This window comes from Hakea prostrata, chromosome 8 (genome assembly GCF_041222555.1).
Source record: "Hakea prostrata isolate BN-2017 chromosome 8, UWA_Hpros_2, whole genome shotgun sequence".
NCBI lineage: Eukaryota > Viridiplantae > Streptophyta > Magnoliopsida > Proteales > Proteaceae > Hakea > Hakea prostrata.
This window is the reverse complement of record NC_142607.1, coordinates 1,665,635-1,683,789: the sequence shown is the minus strand read 5'-3', so window position 1 is coordinate 1,683,789 and position 18,155 is coordinate 1,665,635. Positions and strand designations below refer to the sequence as shown.

At 40.4% G+C, this 18,155-nt stretch overlaps 2 protein-coding genes across 2 annotated transcripts; both read left to right on the top strand.

Moving 5' to 3' along the window:
• On the top strand, window positions 1–14,240 carry LOC149006182 (magnesium transporter, putative (DUF803)). The gene is made up of 15 exons (XM_089165361.1): window positions 1–307; window positions 1,052–1,361; window positions 5,684–5,771; window positions 5,877–5,938; window positions 6,779–6,864; window positions 6,963–7,036; window positions 8,515–8,617; window positions 8,823–8,951; window positions 9,054–9,153; window positions 9,255–9,374; window positions 9,452–9,542; window positions 9,625–9,688; window positions 9,945–10,044; window positions 10,126–10,348; window positions 11,970–14,240. The coding sequence occupies exons 2-15, from the start codon at window positions 1,260–1,262 to the stop codon at window positions 14,150–14,152; spliced, it is 3,525 nt and encodes a 1,174-aa protein (XP_089021487.1). The 5' UTR covers window positions 1–307; window positions 1,052–1,259; the 3' UTR covers window positions 14,153–14,240.
• An 880-nt stretch (window positions 14,241–15,120) lies between these two features.
• LOC149006181 (uncharacterized) lies at window positions 15,121–16,828 on the top strand. The gene is made up of 2 exons (XM_089166460.1): window positions 15,121–15,740; window positions 15,787–16,828. Exons 1-2 carry the CDS (start codon window positions 15,476–15,478, stop codon window positions 16,500–16,502), a joined length of 981 nt encoding a protein of 326 aa, XP_089022586.1. The 5' UTR covers window positions 15,121–15,475; the 3' UTR covers window positions 16,503–16,828.
• The last annotated feature ends 1,327 nt before the right edge of the window (window positions 16,829–18,155 follow it).

The window sequence follows — 18,155 nt, the reverse complement described above, 5'->3', positions numbered from 1 at the left end:
GTTCGTCGAAGTACAGTTTACCAGAAAAAAAAGAGAAAGAAAGACATGTTGTCGAAGTAAAGGAATTATTATTATTAAGGAACAGAGGACTCCGACGATTGACTGCGGCGAGAGAAGCGGTCGGTAGATTGCGCCTGGGAGATTGACCTTGTAAGTTTTAAGTTGTAACCTCAAACGCATGAAACTCAGGCTTACCTCTTTTTCTCTTATCGTAGCTGGACTCTTAAGCTTTCACGTTTTCTGCCATCTTCGATCTTTCAGCTCTTTGGGCTCTCGTATTCCCATTATTGCTGGAGAGATTTATCAGGTAAACCCTTTTCAATTCCGTCTGTATAGAATTCTCCGTTGTTTCCGGTTGAAAAATCTGATGCTATTTTCGGATCCTGATTGAACTTTTTCTTTTCCTTTCCTTTTTTTTTAAATTATGATCTTAATGATCTGGTTGGGTCGGGAAAGCTATCCTCCGTGAATCTTGTATGAATTTCGCTTTTCGTTTGCTCCAACTATATTCCGCCTTCTTCAACACAAGATATAATACCGTTAACCGGTTTTTTTTTCTTCTTTTCGTTCTTGTGTCATTTTATGACGATCCATTATGGTTTCTTCATGCACTCCTGAATATTTTCCCTTCAATTCAGTGGATCCGACAAGGATTTCCTTGTGGAAAATTCTGTATTTCAACTAGTCCCCGCTGATACTCGAATGGTGAACTAGTTCATCTCCTGTGTGGCTTGTTTGTCTGAATAAAGACTTTTGGTTGTATGTGACGAGACTCTAAGTTCATCAGATATTTTGATTCAGTAATAAAAATTTGGTGTGTTGGAGTATGAATCACTTCACTTTTTTATACTTGGATCGAGGAGGCATATTATCTCTTGGTATATTTTTTCATGATTCACAGTGTCGATAGACAACTTAGAGCTTTATCTTTTACTAAATTGATGTACCATCATCCTCTTGAAGGAATAATAGACTTCGCCAATCTCTTTTTCTGTTTATTAGATTTACTTATTTTATTTTATTTTATTATCTCACTTATTATTCTGTTCAGACCAGTTTGAGCGCTGAGCGGTATCCAAAACTGAGGGCCCTGATCCCAGCTTGGTTGGATTCTTGTATGGTTCTCCGGAAGGGGTGATGGATCGAGGAAACCTTGCTGGCTTTCTGGGAGTTGTACCACGGATTGAAGACTATTGGATGATCAGTAAATTCTTTGCGCTTGGATCAGTTTGCAGATGCGCCTAGGTTCTCTTTGAGTTATGCAACCCATGGGGGAGTGGGTTATTGGGGCATTTATCAATATCTTTGGTAGCATAGCCATAAACTTTGGAACAAACCTTCTCAAGTTGGGTCATGATCAGGTACATGTAACTAAACCATGCTGTCAGCAGTCTTGCTTTATCAAGTTTTTATCCGTTCTACAACACCCTTTGTAGATTATATGATTTATGCTGAGTTTCCCTGCATGTTCAGTTTTGACAATATTATATTTTGACGTGATGTGCAAATCTAATTTCATCATTTATCAACTGCTCTTTTAGTATGTGGTTGTCTCTATAACCCAAAGAGTTTTGATTAGAGTCACAACCTTTTGTATATAAAGAAGTCTACTGTGGATCACATCCTCACTAATAACACCTGATTTTAAGTGTTCCTCCAAAAGCCAGGTTCAATGAGTTAAACTTGCTTGGAGTAATGTTTGTGGGAGAATAATCTTTTCAGAACTGCCTGGAGAGATTTTCCTTCTGTTATTTTGCACCTTCTTTGAAGGTTAGTTTTGGACTTTTAATTGTTCATTCGACACAGTAAATTATGAACGTAGTTCCTTATGTTTTTCTGATTCTCTCTCTCTCTCTTTCTGATTGAGGGGAAATGCTGGTGGTTGGGTTGGGGGAAGGACAAAGAGAATGCCTTCTTAGTGAAGATTTTTCCTATAGGGTTATCCACTATTTTCATGCCAAGCAGTAAGGAATTGATTGTCCAAGAAGAGTTAAATTTTATAATGTATAGTTGCTGGCATATTGGGATTTCCATCGAGATGCTCTCCAATTATCATCACAGACAATTTTCTAGGGTCAATCGTAAGTTCATAGTATTGTTTCTCTTTCAAGGTAGCAGTTGTTTAGTAGATCACTGGATGGATTTGAGCTTGCTTGTCCATGATGCTTAATACTTAAAATAGTGTTAAACTTTAGCATCTTTGTAAAGTATTTCCAATTGTTTTTCCACTTTTGGACATGCATGTAGTTAGATTCAGATATTCTTGAACTTTCGGGTTTGCCAGTAATTACTTCAAGATTTCCGGCCTTCCCTTAAAGGATTGTTTTGTATTAGAAAGGAGGGGGAATACACAATATGCACTCTCTTAGAACCCCAACTGGAGGAAGGAGATTCCAATCAAACTGGGCCTTCTAAGCAGGGTCTCAAACAGGAAAGAAAATCCAATTACAATTACAATCACAATCTGAAGTAAAGATGAGATTCTGCATCCTTTTAAATAAGCTCTTATAGCATGCTTGGAAAATCCACTCCACCCAGCCCTATCTCAGTTGTATGCCAATTATGAAGTTAACCTGCTGGTTTTGTTGCCTCTATACATGCAAATTCCTTATCTGAAGGATAGTTGCCTTCTTTTTTATCTCTCATTTCAAAGGTTGGACTTTCCAAGGCCCCTAAATCCTCCCATTGATTATGTCTATTGCCAACTTAAAGTCAGATAGTTTAGAAACAGCCAGCACGCCTTTGGTCTGTAAGGCTTTATAACTTGCTTTCATCTCCATTAGTGGCGCCAAAAGCTGTTCTCCCTTTCCTGCAAAAGTCAAATAGGAGTTCTGCCATCCTGTCTTATCAATCCTCCATAAGTTGCTTCCAAGATGGTTAGAGCCTCATCACAGTGCAAGACCATGTATTGTGGAGGCTTAATTTGGGAACAAGCCCTAGGTTAGTCTCACACTCAACATGTATGTTCCACTTCTCATCTATGTAGGATGACTTATCATTTCTCTCACAAGTGATGGGGTTGGCTGCCCTCTTCTTTTGAACATCATCTAATATTGTTGCTACAATTTGCTCTTTAGGCCTTGACTTGTTAGTTTTTACTAGAGGTTCTAAAGTTCCTCTCAATCCAGATGTGTTGAATGGTCGCACATAAAGCTAGTTTCCCTATAATTCCAAGTATCTCACTTGCATCATCTGTATTGCTCCCCCTCAGGTTCATATCTTGAACCTGATTCCTTTTCCTTCTCATTGGTAAGCTTTTCATAGATGCAGCCCAATATGAAAGAACTGAGCTTGAGGTGGAAGAATAAGTTGTCTTTGCTCTTTATTCCAGCCTACCATAGGCTAGCCTGTGTCTGCACTGGGATATTTCTTTATGCTAAATTGTTCCCAGTTGGTAGCACATCTTTAAGACATATTCAAGCTGTGAAAGACTGCCTAGGGATGTTCTTTGTGAACCTGACTACCTTCCATCATGCAACCTCTTGCGCACTTTGTCTGATGCATCCCCAGGCTGACTTTGTTGTAAACTGTCCTGTGGCATTTCCTTTCCATATCACTAAAACATTTTGCTTGTGCCTCAGTCTCTCCACCGCTATCAGATCCCTCCAGATAACTAGCACGTTTGGGGTGTGTCCTATAGAATTCTTACCAGCCATTAGTGAGATATGTATGTACTTTCTCCGTATGTTGTGATCCTGCATCGAGCCAGATCCTATTCCTGAATCTGCCCCTTGGGTACCAATTGTCCAGCCATATACATGTTCCCTTCCCATCTCCAATAAGGTGCTGATTTATCCCTGACTCCCTGTACTGTTAACTCAACTTCCTCCAGTCTCCAGACCAAGGAGCAGTTATGAGAAAGTTAACTGTCCATTTTAGGTACCTACAGTAGACTCAGTGGACCCAGATGCTATCCCTTTTGGAAGCTATCCACCAAATTTGTTTCAGGGTTGTTGCTAAATTCATATCTTTGATGCAGTGAATCCCTTGGGCTCCTTCGTTCTTTGGCTTGCACACTACATCCCAGGATAACAAATGCGTCTTCCTTTCTAGAGAAGGGCCACTCAAAAAAAGTTAAAAGAAAATTTGGAGATTACATTCCCAGAATCCCAGGTAACTCAAGGATTCCAATCCAATAGATATAGCACTCTTGAAGAACTGACTTAGAAGCTGCAACCTTCCTGCACTAGATAGGAATCTAGTTTTCTACCCCTCGAGCATCCTCCCTAGTTTATCTAAGATGGCTGTGCAATCTCCACCTGATGATTTTTGTAAAAAGAGAGGTAACCAAGTGCCTTGTAGGTAATTGGCACCAAAATATATCTTTAGTGTGCTCCTTCCTCATCAAATCCCCAGAAGACTCATGGAACCTACCATCAAACCCCCGCTCCTGGGGGCTTTAAGTCCTTCATTCAAACACTACCTTCTGGATTTCCTCCTTGGTGATGGGCTCATCAAAAGGAATCCCTTTTAGAGGCATGTTAGGTGGGCAACTTCCCCCATCATCCGCATCTGCTCCAAATAACTTAGAGAAAAACTCAACTGCATCCACCTAAATATCCTTAGGGATGCGCCTTGCTGATTTTTAGTCTCCAGTATATGGTTTCTAATCTGTCTGCAGTGAATACCTCATGGAAGAAGGCATTATTCCCATTGCCCAGCTGAAGCCACTGGGCCCTATATTGTTTTTCTAGGAAATTTCTCCTTCACTTGAAGCGCTGCATAACTTACTTGTCCCTTCCTTTTCCTTCTCGATCAAGCTATCATCAGGAGTTCTTGTTAATGAGTGATTGGCTGTGCTGCTAATCAGACTCTGCCTCTTTAATTGCCAGACGTACAACTCTAGTGCAACTCTTGTTCCATTCATGCAACTGTTTTTTAACATTTCTGATTTGGGCAGCAATCTGTAGAAGAGGTTTAAGCCTGTCACTGATTGGGGACTTCCATCCTCTCCTTACTGCATCATGTTAATCTGGCTTGGAAGTCCAAGCTTAAATTAACTTGAAAGGTTCAGAGCCTGAATTGTACTCTTCCAAAATTTTCAGCAGTATAGGACTAGGATCTGACAAACCAATCATTGTTTACTAGTACCATGTCCAGTTTATTACTCCCCCTCTGATTGTTTGACCATGTAAACAGTTTCTTTTTTCACTTCGTGTCAGCCAGACCCACTTTAAAGATGCATTCACTAAAATCATCCATTGCAGCTATACGAAATTGGTCACCTCCTTTCTTCTCATAGTAATGACGCACCACATTAAAGTCCCCCCCTTACTGCCCAAGGATCCCTGACATTCCCAGCTAGCTGCACCAGGCTCTTAATGATTCATACATGGGGGTCAATTAGTTAAGTTTAAATATATATATATATATATATATATATATATATATATATTTTTTGGGGTTCCTTAATATAGTAGTTATTGTAGTGAGCTCCACTTGCAGGGTTGCTGAAACTCCAATTTTCATGTTGGTGTAGTGCCATTTAGATTTTTGCCTCATAAATTAGCATGATAGCATATGCAGTATTGATATTTTTGTAACTTCCTTAATCTTTTCGTGCCGATATTCATTTATAGTTTTGATATTGCTCAGTCGTCAAAGTTGGTGTACCCTTACTTCTAATAAGTTTCTGCTTCCAACATGTTGCACTTCCTTATAAATCAAACAAAATTTCTTGCAGAGAGAAAGACTTTCTGTGCTAGACAATGGTGGAACTGCTGGCAAAATTAGCACAAGGCCAATCATATACTTTCACACTTGGAGAGTTGGTAATTTTTTTTCTAAGTTCCTAGTTACTTTAGGATCTTAAAGAACGAGAAAGGAAATTTGTACAAGCTACTGTAATTGGGATTTTAAGTATGATAATTGTGCAGGTATTTTGTTTTTTGCACTGGGGAATTGTCTTAACTTCATTTCCTTTGGGTATGCAGCACAGGTTAGTCATTTGCATGTGCCTTCTTTTCAAATTTCATCCATGGACTAGTTTAAGAGCGTTTTCTTTATTTTCTTGTATTTTACTGTTACAGTTTGGTTGGCTTATGACTTTCTAAGTTGAGCCTTGGTATTTGTTTACTGGTTTTTAAGGGCAAAGTATATCTGGATAGCCCATTAATTTGTCAACATGTAAGACGGAATCTGCCAAAGGGAAAACAGTGCTAACAAAATCCAGGACTCTGGGAGAGTGCACAAGGAGTGGTTAGGAGTACCATTATGTGCTTGAAATACATTGAGAAGCTCGTGAATACACTAGGGACTAAATGGTTGAATTTGAATCTGAAACTTGACAATTGGTCAATCCAAATAAAATAATGTTTATCTAATGGTTATAATTTCCAGATCATTCTGCCATTTGGCTAAAAATTTTGGGCCATAACAAAAGTTGGCTCATTTTGCAATGACCAACACATCTTATTCATGAGGTCAAGGTTCAATCCTCCCTGGAGGTATATGTAATAGTCCTCAGTTCCCATCCCCTATTCCTAGTAAGTTAATATAAAGCTCCCTTTAAAAAAAAAAAAAAATTTGGATCATCATGGGACACTTGTCACGTTTTCCGTTACCAGTGTGTGAAATGACATTTTAAAAATTGGCTGAAAGTTAATTTGGACATCTCCTTCATTGAGAATATTTTTTTAGATTCATAAAGTACAGCTTAATGTAATAATTCAACTTGAAGCTCTTGTATGGGAAAATTCTTAGAAGGCAGGTAGCCCTGGCCTTTTTTTTCGTTTGAAAATTATATTTCTAATTCTTTTTTACTTTCTTTGTTCAACAGTCACTTCTTGCAGCCCTTGGATCAATTCAGTTCATTTCAAATATTGCCTTTGCATATTTTGTTTTGAAAAAGTTGGTGACTGTGAGGTAGAATGAAAAATGGAAGCCAATACATGTTGTTTTCTGAATTATAATATATCCCTTTTGTTTTCAAACTCAACTATCACCAACGTTTTTCTTTTCAGGGTGCTGGTTGCCACAGCTTTTATTGTTGTTGGAAATGTCTTTCTTGTTGCTTTTGGCAACCATCAATCACCTGGTATTAAACTCGCACTCACCGCCTTTGACTTACCTGTGTTATTCTCATGGTTTGCTTATTGATGAAAACCAGATCTCATGTCGCAGTCATTTTAGTTTGATACATCAAAAGTGTTATCTTATTAGTTATTATTCTTAATTCTTATTATACAACATCAACAAGAACAAGCCTTGTCCTAATTAAATGGGATCGGCTACATGGATTGTTGCCTTCCTATCAGCTCTTTCCGGGGCCATACTAGATACAAGGTCTAAGCTATGCATATCATTTCTTATGCCTTTTAAGGTTATTTTGCGTCTGCCCATAGTTCTTCTAATTCCTTCATTCTAGATTAAATCATTTCTCCGTGCATGGGCATTTATAGGCCTCCATTGAACGTGGCCGTGCCACCTCAAACGACTTTCTCGTAACTTGTCAGTTATCGAAGATACTCCCAAAACTGCTCTAATTTGATCATTCCTTATCTTATTTTTCTAGTTTTGCCACTCTTCCATCTTAGGATTCTCATTTTTGCTACATTGAGTTTAACTATATGATACTTCTTAACAGCCCAACATGTTGCACCGTATTTCATAGCTGCTTGTACGACGGTCCTATTACTTCATGGCCTTTCACTGAAGCCTTCTTGTGGCAGTCCACCACTTTGGTGCCACTTGAACTCACGGGGATGGTTTTTACATCTCTTCTAGATTAGACTTTGGATCCCATTCTGAGCTTAGGAATTTTTCCTGTTGTATTGTGAGCCATTTGAAAGAGAACCGCGATTTTAAACCGCCTACTGGATCTTTATATCTTCATTGTCAAAACTCAAAAGTTTAAATTGGGGTATAAGTATGGAACATATCACTGATAGATGATGATGTGGACAACCAATCCATGAAACTTGGGTGCCGACAAAAAAAATCTATGCTAAAGAAATCTGTTCTATCATTAGAAGTGTGACCATCCAAGGGAATGGCCCTCTTGAGAAAACATTTCGTTTATAATCATCTTGGAGGTCTGTCATTAGGAGCCTGGTAAATGAAGAAATGCTACAGTTTCAGCTAGTGCAGATCTCCAAGGATGGTATACTGACACCTGTTAGTATGTGGAGTAATTTGCATGGTTTGGACCAACCATTCTGTGGTTCTCTGTGATGGATTTACTGCACAAGATTAATTTGGTTTTATAAGCATGACTATCTGCTCTCTCTCTCTCTCTCTCTCTCTCTTTTTAAAATCCCATTTTCCCAAGCCTGTTCCTTCCCAATGAAGATGCTTTCAAGGTTTTGTGGTTCCAATGCTTAAACTGGTTGATTTGGTTCGCAGTGTTCTCAATATTGTCATAAACTCACGATTGGGTCCTAAACCCCTGCATGTGTGACAAATGTGTTTTCCAGGGTATGATCCATGTCTAGGTGGTGTATGGACTGTTGTTTGGTTTCCTCATTGATCAAATAATTTATTTTGCCAAATCTCATTATTATAATATTTTGGCAGTTTACACTCAAGAACAGTTGGCAGAGAAATATACCAATGTGATATTCCTTCTTTATTGCCTATTTTTGATCTTGGTTGTTGCTGTGCATCATTCTATTTACAGGTGAGTCACCTCTCCCTTATCTTCCCCACTATTTGATAAGTGTTCTAAATCAGCTTGGCTACATTCCACTTCTAAAGTGCCAATTGATGTCTGTATATTGCTTGGGTTCTTTTATTTCCCTCCCCACGGGGGGTTACTAACCATTCAATCAGGCATTAAGAACCAATATATAATTTTCATGACGATCGCTAGATGAAAAATGCAGGCGAGGAGAACTTCTGCTTGCCTTATCTGGGCAGGACTTGGGTCGTCATTGGCATATGTTGCTGCCTTTTTCCTATGCTGTAGTTTCTGGTGCTGTAGGATCATGTTCAGTGTTGTTTGCGAAATCCCTGTGAGTAGGTTACGTTTGGGTTTCATTCAGCTGTTGCAGGATCATGTATTTTGTTGCTTCTATTTGTTTCTGAGATGCATCTACTTGCATTTTCTTTTCCAGGTCCAACCTTCTCAGATTGACAATGTCCAATGGTTATCAGTTGCATAGCTGGTTTATATACTCCATTCTGCTTTTGTTTCTTGGTACAGCTGGATTTTGGGTAATGATATAGGGTTGTGTTAGATATGCTTCATATTACAACAAATAGACAGAAAATGTTGGTTTCTCACACTTTCTGAACTTCGTTTCGTATCTCAACAGATGGCAAGGTTGAATGATGGATTGTCGATGTTTGATGCAATCCTGATTGTGCCCATGTTTCAAATAGTTTGGACTTTCTTCTCCATTTGTACAGGATTTGTGTATTTCCAGGAATATCAGGTAATACTCCAGTAATGAATGCATTGTTTGTTAAACTGGATCATTATTTTTACATCTCAGCCCTTGACCATATGCAGGTCTTTGATGCATTGAGGACAGCAATGTTTGTACTGGGAATGATGTCTGTTTTCATAGGCATTTCTTTGCTGGCACCTGATGAGTCAAAAGGTATTTCCAGGAAGCTTTCCAGCTTCGTGCTTAAGTTTAAGATTCTGCCACTGGTAACCTAACCCTAATCTTTTCCCTTCAGTTGTTGAAGCCAAGGAGTCTTTGGATTGTTCCACATCTGCAAGCCTTACCTCTGATGTTGACAGGTGCAATCCTTCACTTTTTGTAAAAATCAATTTTTGCTTTGAAGTTTCTAGCAGTTCTTGAGAAATTTAAATATATTATGTTCTTCGGTTTCTCATGGAAGGAAAAAAGGAAAAAAAAAAGGATCATTAGGAAGTGAAACATAATTATCATTTTTAGATTGAAACTTGAAGTTTATAACCTAATTTATGGGGGGGGAATGTCAAATCATGAACTTTATTTCTTGTATACGTAAATGTTTTTTTCCTACCAACACAGGCTGCTCAAGTTGCCATCTGAGGAGACAGATTATAAAGGCTTGCATTCATTTGCGCAAGCAGTTTTGACAAAAACTAGATCGATAGTAACAAAAGCTAAGGTACTTCACACTGGAATGAAATTCTTACATTAGAAATGTATACTTTGAGATATTTATTGACTTCTCAAAACTGGTGTCCAGACTGCTTGTACAATATCAGTAGGCCTAGGAGATGATTCAATCAATGCATCTTCAGTTCTCGTGATGCCCATGGCATCCTCAAGGATGACGGGTTTTAGAGGAGCTGGTATTGAACGGTCCAAGCTTCTCTTCTCAAAAAATGGTGGTTGGAGTAAGATTTCAATGGATGAGGATGACATGGAAATGCTGGAGACAAGTTCTCTTATTTCATCGAGCCACGATTAGAGGTAGCAACACTAAATAATGTTATTCAGGAAAACTATTTTTTATAATTGCTTAAATTCTTGTATATAGAAATTAGAAAATTGATTCTATCTCTCCTTTGTCTTTCTTCTGATTTTCGCTCCCTCATTCTTGGAGCCTTGAGGTGTAATTGATAAAATTACAAATATCATAGTCTTTGAATTGTTTCAATTTCTGGGTTCTCACTAGGCCAGTACTGTTCGTTTGTTCTCAAAGCTTGAACTTGGCAAATTGAAACAAAAAAAGATACTACTGGGTGAAAGGAATTCTGCTTTCACCTATCCTAATTTTTTTTCTTCACGGGGAAAAGTCAGCCCCTATCAGATTTGGTTATTCACTCTTTTGCTGCAGATTTATATTATATTACCTAAGTAATCAAAATTAGAGATTTTGAGTGTGGAGAAAATGGTAATAACACATAATCTAATTAGAATAAAATGAGGTGGATAAAAAAAGGAGTAAGCAAAGTGCGCTGTTTTCAATGAAACCTTACAAATTAGAATGGAAAAATAAGCAAATAAATTACTTTAAATTGAGGATTTTGTCTATTGACGATGTTGTTAAACTCTTTTCGTTCAAAAAAAAAAGAGTCAATCAATAGAATGAGAACAATATGGATGATGAACATAAGTCGCTCGGTCATCCAAGGAGAGAGTTTGTGTACTTTTGCTTCAGTGCAGTGGTTGGATGGGCAGGTGTATTCTCACCTTAATTCGAGCCATTTAATTCAACGGCTCAGCTCAGATGTTGGATGGGTGTAGGGCTGCTAATCCAGTAGTTGGCTGCAAGTGTAGCCGCTGCACCCAAGCAAAGACCGTGAGTTTATGAGGTTAGTATGTTTCATGCCTCTCATTATTTTTTTTTTCCCCTCCTCTTTTTCCACCTTTCTATCTTTCTCATCCATTCTTCTCTTGCATACAAATGGTACCAAAAAGAAATTAATATTAGAAAGAGTTTTTTTTTACTGCAGTGTGGCTTCAGTGGGAGTGAAATTCTAACATCTTTCCTATAAAGGTGCGTTTGTTTGCTGGAATAAATGTGGGGTGGGAAAAAAGGGGTGGGAAATTTTTTGAAAAGAGTGTAAATTTCTTACTTTTCCGTTAAATCCCAAAATAGTAGATTGTTTGGTTGCTTTGGGGTGGGAAAGTGGGAGACAAGTTTCTTTGATTCAAGGAAACTTGTCTGCTGATGTGGCAGCCCAACTTTCCCACCCCATGCCATTTTAAAACCCCACATATTTGGTGGGACTTTGTGGGAAAGTTGAAAAAAATATAAAATGTGACCCATCCCTATCACTTTTCCACCCCACTACGGGACTCACATGTTTTTTTTTCCACCCTTTTTTTCCACCCCACCTTTGCAAACAAACGCAGCATAAATGATTAGATATTACTAGTTGCTCAAATTTACCGGTTACGTACACTTGACACTAAACTTAGAACTGTTCTCATTATAATTCTGGGAGGCATAAATTCTTAGAGAAATAGGGTAAATACATAGCTCATTTTAGAGTACGCCAAGCTTCTACTAAAGATTCTCTTTTGAATCTCCGTGATGTGATGACTGATGATCATCTCCTGGTTAGTCCGCCGCTTCTTAAGTCTCAACTACTCAAGCTCTGTTTGTCATCATGATTTGTTTCATGCGAAGATCAACTACCAAGTCATCAGGTGCTCCTCCCGGTTTCGGCCCATCTCGATTCGTAGAAAGGCAAAACCGACGACCACTCTATAGCGAGTGTCGCCGGCGGACTGTTGAATCAGACACTTGCATCTCCGAGATCAAGCGATGTAGGACCCTAGAAGCCCTCAACTCTGTTCATGCCTCCATGCTTCGAACCCATCTTCATCTCAATTTGTTCTTCTTCACCAATCTCATTTCTCAATACGCCTCCATGGGATACATGGTTCATGCTTCTGTTCTCTTCTCTGCATGTGAAAGTGAAACCCCCGACGTTTTCCTCTGGAACATCATGATCCAAGGCTTCGCCCATAATGGCCCTTGTTGTCATCGCTCTATCGTTCTCTACCGTCAGATGAGAGATTTGGGCGTTGTACCCGACAATTTTACGTTCCCTTCCACCCTCAAGGCTTGTGCGCATCTTAGGGACGTCGAAGCAGGGGAAGCCATACACGGTGATGTTGTCAAGTTTGGGTACGATTCTAATGATGTGTTTGTCGCGAATTCTCTCGTTGCCATGTACGGTAAATGCGGGCAGCCCCATGTTTCACGGCAACTGTTTGAGCAAATGCGTGAAAGAAACGTAGTCTCATGGAACTCCTTGATAGGTTCCTATGCACAAAGCGGATTCTACGACGACGGTCTGTCCCTATTTTCGAGGATGCTGGATGAAGGGATCAGACCTAACAGATCCACAATTTTGAATGTGATGCCGTGTGTGCATCAAGAAGATGATGCTAATGGCATTTGTCAGGTTATAATAGACTCCGAACTTGGGTTGGACCAGGCTGTGCAAAGTGCAGTAGTAGGAATGTACTCGAGATGTGGAAGAATCGAGATTGCCAGGAGATTCTTCGATGTCATCTGTGACAAGGATCTGTTGTCTTGGAGTTCAATGATTGAAGCTTATGTGAGAGCTGATTTGCCAATTTGCGCTCTGGAACTGTTCAAAGAGATGTTGTTGCTTGGAACTCGTCCGGATTCGGTTACTTTACTTGGTGTTGTCCGTGCTTGTTCTAACCTGGCATCCCTCCATCAAGCACGTTTTGTTCATGGGTTCGTAATTAGGAGATCCCTCAAACATGAAATAATTCTTGAAACTGCACTGGTTGATCTCTATGTGAAATGTGGCAGTCTGGATTATGCTCGCAGAATTTTTGATAGACTTGAGGGAAGGAACTTAATTTCCTGGAGCACCATGATATCAGGATATGGAATGCATGGACATGGAAGAGAAGCAATACATCTTTTTGGTCAAATGATGAAGGATTCTGTGAAACCAGATCATGTTACATTTGTCTCAGTGCTGTCAGCGTGCAGTCATGCAGGCTTGACTGATGAGGGATGGAGATGCTTTAACTCAATGTCAAAAGCTTTTGGGATTGTACCCAGATCGGAACACTATGCTTGTATGGTTGATCTGTTGGGTCGGGCTGGGCAATTAGATGAAGCCCTAGAGTTTATCAAGGACATGCCAATAAAGCCTGATTCTGGAGTCTGGGGTTCTTTACTAGGGGCATGCAGAATCCATTCGAACGCAGAGCTCGCAGAAGTGGCAGCTGGATATTTATTTGAATTGGATGTTGATAACCCTGGGAGGTATGTTTTATTGGCCAACATCTACGCATCTACAGGTAAGAGAGAAGAAGCCGATCGAATTAGAAATCTGATGAGATACAGAAGGGTGAGAAAAATTGCTGGCCACACAATTATAGAAGTCAAGAACAGGGTTTACAAGTTTGTGACGGGGGATCAGTCGAATCCTGAGATGGAAATTATATATGAAGAGCTGGGGAGATTGATGGAGAGGATTAAACAAGAAGGGTATCAGCCAGATACAAACTTTGTTTTCCATGATGTAGAGGAAGAGACGAAGGAGACGCTGTTGTATTGTCATAGTGAGAAGTTAGCAATTGTGTTTGGACTCTTGAATTCCAACCCAGAGAGTGTCATTCGAATCAGGAAGAACCTTAGAATTTGTGGGGATTGTCATGTTGCGACAAAGTTTATTTCTGAAGTCACTCGGAGGGAGATTGTTGCAAGAGACGCTCACAGGTTTCACCATTTCAAAGGAGGAGCATGTAGTTGTGGGGACTATTGGTGAAACAGCAAAGAAATAGACATTAATTGGCAGGGGATCAGGGATGAGTTTTTTGGCACTCAGTCTAATTAAAGCTTCCCATTATTAATTAATAGGTAAAATTGGACAGCATCTCCAAGGGAGAGGAGAGAGAAAAGTGGGCGTCAGAGCTGGAAAAATGGTTAGCATTTCATCAGTTGGGAGTGAATGGTAACTCATACTGTAACAAATGCTTCCAAATTCAGGGGATTGCTCCAGAGAATGCGACCCGTGAGGAATCCTGTGTTTTTTAAATCCCTGAGGTCTCACCCGGGAGGAAGTGTTTGGAGAATAGAGTTTTCTGAGAACCAACCAAAGTATGAGGAGACATGATAGAGATCTGGATAAGAGGCACAGAGATGAACCAGGGTCTCGAATGAAATTGAATTGATTCCTGAGGATATCAGAGGAGGAGAACGAGAAGAAGACAAGAATCATTCATCAAGCATAGAGACGAACCTAGAGTCTCGGCCGGATGCTAAAGAATTAAGAACCCAAAACTGCAGGGGGAAAAAAGAAAAAATACTGTGTCCCACGATACCGTATCATGGGTTTAGGTTATTTGTCAGAAAATTATTTATACAGGGGAGAAAGATCCGATCACCCAGTCCCCATGATGATTTCCGCATCTGATACAAGATTTTATCTCTTCTGGGGTAGAAACTTGTCACGAAAGAGAAGACTTAAGATCAACTCGTATTGGAATTAATCAGCTGCTACCGTTAAATATTGGAACAAGGTGGAGTACTGACTGACAGACTGGTACCAAAAAATAAAATAAAATAAAATGGAGTGACTGCCTGACTTGTAGGTGCACCGTGCACGATGCATTTGACAGTGACCTAGGAGCTATGATGAGATGAGATGAGATGAGATGAACGGTGGCGTGACCGCGTGAGTTCTAAGACATGGAAAAGCCCAGAAGCCCCCCACGGCCTTCGGATTCGCATTGAGTCATTGACTGACTACAACCAAGTCAGACGACTCATACCCTGACAGCACAGCACAGGTAGTTCCATTTTCTAATGTCCGCATCGGACTGACCGAGTGGAAACAAGGACCACTCTCGCAAGATCCAACGGGTCTGGTTTTCCAACTCTCATTCCATTTCACTAGCCCTCAATTTTGTCATTCGACTCATCCCAGTTAAACTTAAAACTTAAACTTGACTCCGTCTTAATTCCAACCGGTGCCTCCGCCTGGGATGAAGAAGCGCGGCGCCTACTGAGGCGCTGAATCTAATTGCTTAAGCAAAAGCACCGGCACAGCCAGCAGCGTGGACCTAGCGGCGAGCCAATCTAAGCCTTCATGGAGTCCAACAACTCCACATCCATCGAACTCAAGGTGATGTCCTGTCGAGATCTAAAGGCCTTTAATTTTTTCCAGAAACTGTCCGTCTACGTCGTCGTCTCTCTGGTGAAGGTCGGGGAGGACAACAACAGCAAAAACGAGGAGAAAGAGAGGCCACAGCAGCGGCAGAAGACCCCGATCGATAGAGAAGGAGACGGAAACCCTCGCTGGAACCACGTGATGCGTTTCGACCTCAAAGGGGCTTCAGGGGCGGATGATGCCCATGGCCATGGCCGGTGCCCTTCATCCGGATGACTACTGGGATGACGTCTTTATCCAATTCGATCTGCTTTGCGAAGCGATCGTCTTCGGCGACAAGACCATCGGACAAGTCCGAGTGCCAATCAAGGATTTGATGACCGGGGAGGATGATGGCTGGGAGGAGCGGCGGCCAGTCAGGTTCGTCAGTTACCAGGTGCGTAGTCCCGAGGGGAAACCTAACGGTGTTCTCAACTTTGCTTATAAGATCGTCCGCAACAACGTTGCTGCTGCCCTTGGCAGTGGCAGGGCTGATGGGGCTGATGTTGATGACCACAATAACATCTCGATCGGAGATGCTTATCATCCGAATCCCTCGGTGGAGGTGCAGGTGGAGGTGGAGACGGGATCCCAACTTCATTATCCATCTCTGCAAGTTGAACCTCCTGCTTCCTTGTATCCGCGTATCGAATTCGAGCCTCTCTCGCCGCTTCCGCTTTCGCTTTCGCCTCCGCATCCAACTCCACCTCCACTTCCACTTCCACCTCCACCTCCACCTCATGAAACTTTTTATTCGGCGCCTGAATCTTACTACACGGTGCCCCCAACACCAGCGCATCCTCCACCAACAGGAACGTGCCTGCCGTATCATTATTATCACTATTATCCTCCTCCTGCTCCGTATCCTCCGCAACCACCACTGCCACCGCCGCCGACGCGGCCCCTTTTCTACCGTCCGCCACCGGATCCGTATGGTTATGTGTCAGGGAGCAATGGTTGGCGATGAGTTGTACGATCCATACTAGTGCAAGTAAGGAATACTACCACTACTCAATCTGGTAAGTTGATTCACGAATCAGATCGTTGGGATTGTGAATTATCCATCTACTTGTTGTACAGACCCACCCTTGGCATGGGCTGAGTTCCTCTTTAATCTTTGATACACTTCCCCGCAAAACTCGACAAGAAATATTGTAGATTCAATTCAAATGCTGAATTAATTTTATAAATTATAATTTGCACAGATAGAATATATATGCCCTGTATATCCAGAATGAAATAAATCATCGTTCAGTTCCTAAAGTTCTGATTGATCTGGCTTCGACGTGTTTGATACAGATAACAGAGGCCACCGCACAATATATGATTTGGTAACGATTCAACCTTAAGACATGACCAAGGCAAGTACGAGCTTCACGGAAAACTATGATTTGCTTGAAATAGGAGAGGAGTAGTAGGATAGTTAGGAATCTGCTTCACAGTGAAGATGTCTGGGGGGGGGGCGCGCGGGGGGGGGGGGGGCCCCCCCCGGGGCCGGTGTGTGGGAGGGTTTTTCTTTTCAGGGGGCTCTTGGCAAACCAGCTGCATATCGCGGCTATGTATTCCTATATATAAAAAGCGCCTTACAAAATAAAAGAAAGAAATAGGAGAGGATCTCTAAAGTTCGATTGGTTTTGAACGCCTAACTGCTTCTTCCTTTTTCTATCAAGAGTTAGTGGTGCTAATTCTCAATAAAACTTTCCTTTTGCAAGTTGCCCTTCATAACACTTTTCCTCAAGTTTGAAGTATATATATTACTCGTGCTTAACTTGTTACAAATATAGGTAATTTTTGCACTTCTTTAAGCTTTGGTGAACAAATCTGCAAATTATTCTCCAATCATCACATGCTTGGAAAATATTATGTCTTGTTGTAATTTCTCATGAATAAAGTGACAATCAACTTTCAATATGCTTGGTATGTTCATGAAATATTATAATTGATGTTTTATGACCAAGATCTTGATTATCACACAAAAACTTCATTAAGGTGTCATCAATAAATCCTAACTACTAGAGTAATTGTGTTATCCATACCATCTCACATGTGGCATGTGTCAGCATGATACTCAGATTCTACCTTTGATCTTGTCACCACATCTGTTTTTTTCCTCTTCCATGACACAAGATCTCCTCCAACAAATTTATAATAATCTGCAATTGATATTCTATCAATAGGTGATCCAGTCTAGTCAGTATTAAAGAATTCTTCAACATTCCTATGACTATGATTAGTGTTAAAAAAAAAAACACATCATGGTACTTTCTTAAGTTACCTCTGAATTCAAATAACTACATCACAATGCATTGTTTGAGGGGAGACAAAAATTGACTTACAACATCGATAGGAAAGACAATGTCAAGTTGAGTTACGGTCAGATAATTCGGTTTCCTCAAGTCTTTTGTACATTACTAGATTGTCAAAAATGGTTTCATCTTCTAGCATTAGTTTAAATTGGCTTCCATATGAATGTCTAGGGGTTTTGATCCAACATTCTTGTTTCAAAGAACAAATTCAATACATACTTCAGTCAAGACAAAAAGATGCCTTTTGTTGATTGGACGACTTCAACTCCTAGAAAATACTTTAATTTGCCCAAGTCTTTGGTTTCAAATTTCTT

What these genes read in the sequence shown, in the direction of transcription:
- LOC149006182 (XM_089165361.1), top strand. Translation starts at nt 1,260, where the DNA reads ATGCAACCCATGGGGGAGTGGGTTATTGGGGCATTTATCAATATCTTT. An exon ending in CCTTTGGGTATGCAGCACAG is followed by an intron (nt 5,939 to 6,778) that starts GTTAGTCATTTG and finishes TTTGTTCAACAG; the next exon opens with TCACTTCTTGCAGCCCTTGG. An exon ending in CGATAGTAACAAAAGCTAAG is followed by an intron (nt 10,045 to 10,125) that starts GTACTTCACACT and finishes ACTGGTGTCCAG; the next exon opens with ACTGCTTGTACAATATCAGT.
- LOC149006181 (XM_089166460.1), top strand. Translation starts at nt 15,476, where the DNA reads ATGGAGTCCAACAACTCCACATCCATCGAACTCAAGGTGATGTCCTGT. An exon ending in TTCAGGGGCGGATGATGCCC is followed by an intron (nt 15,741 to 15,786) that starts ATGGCCATGGCC and finishes ACTGGGATGACG; the next exon opens with TCTTTATCCAATTCGATCTG.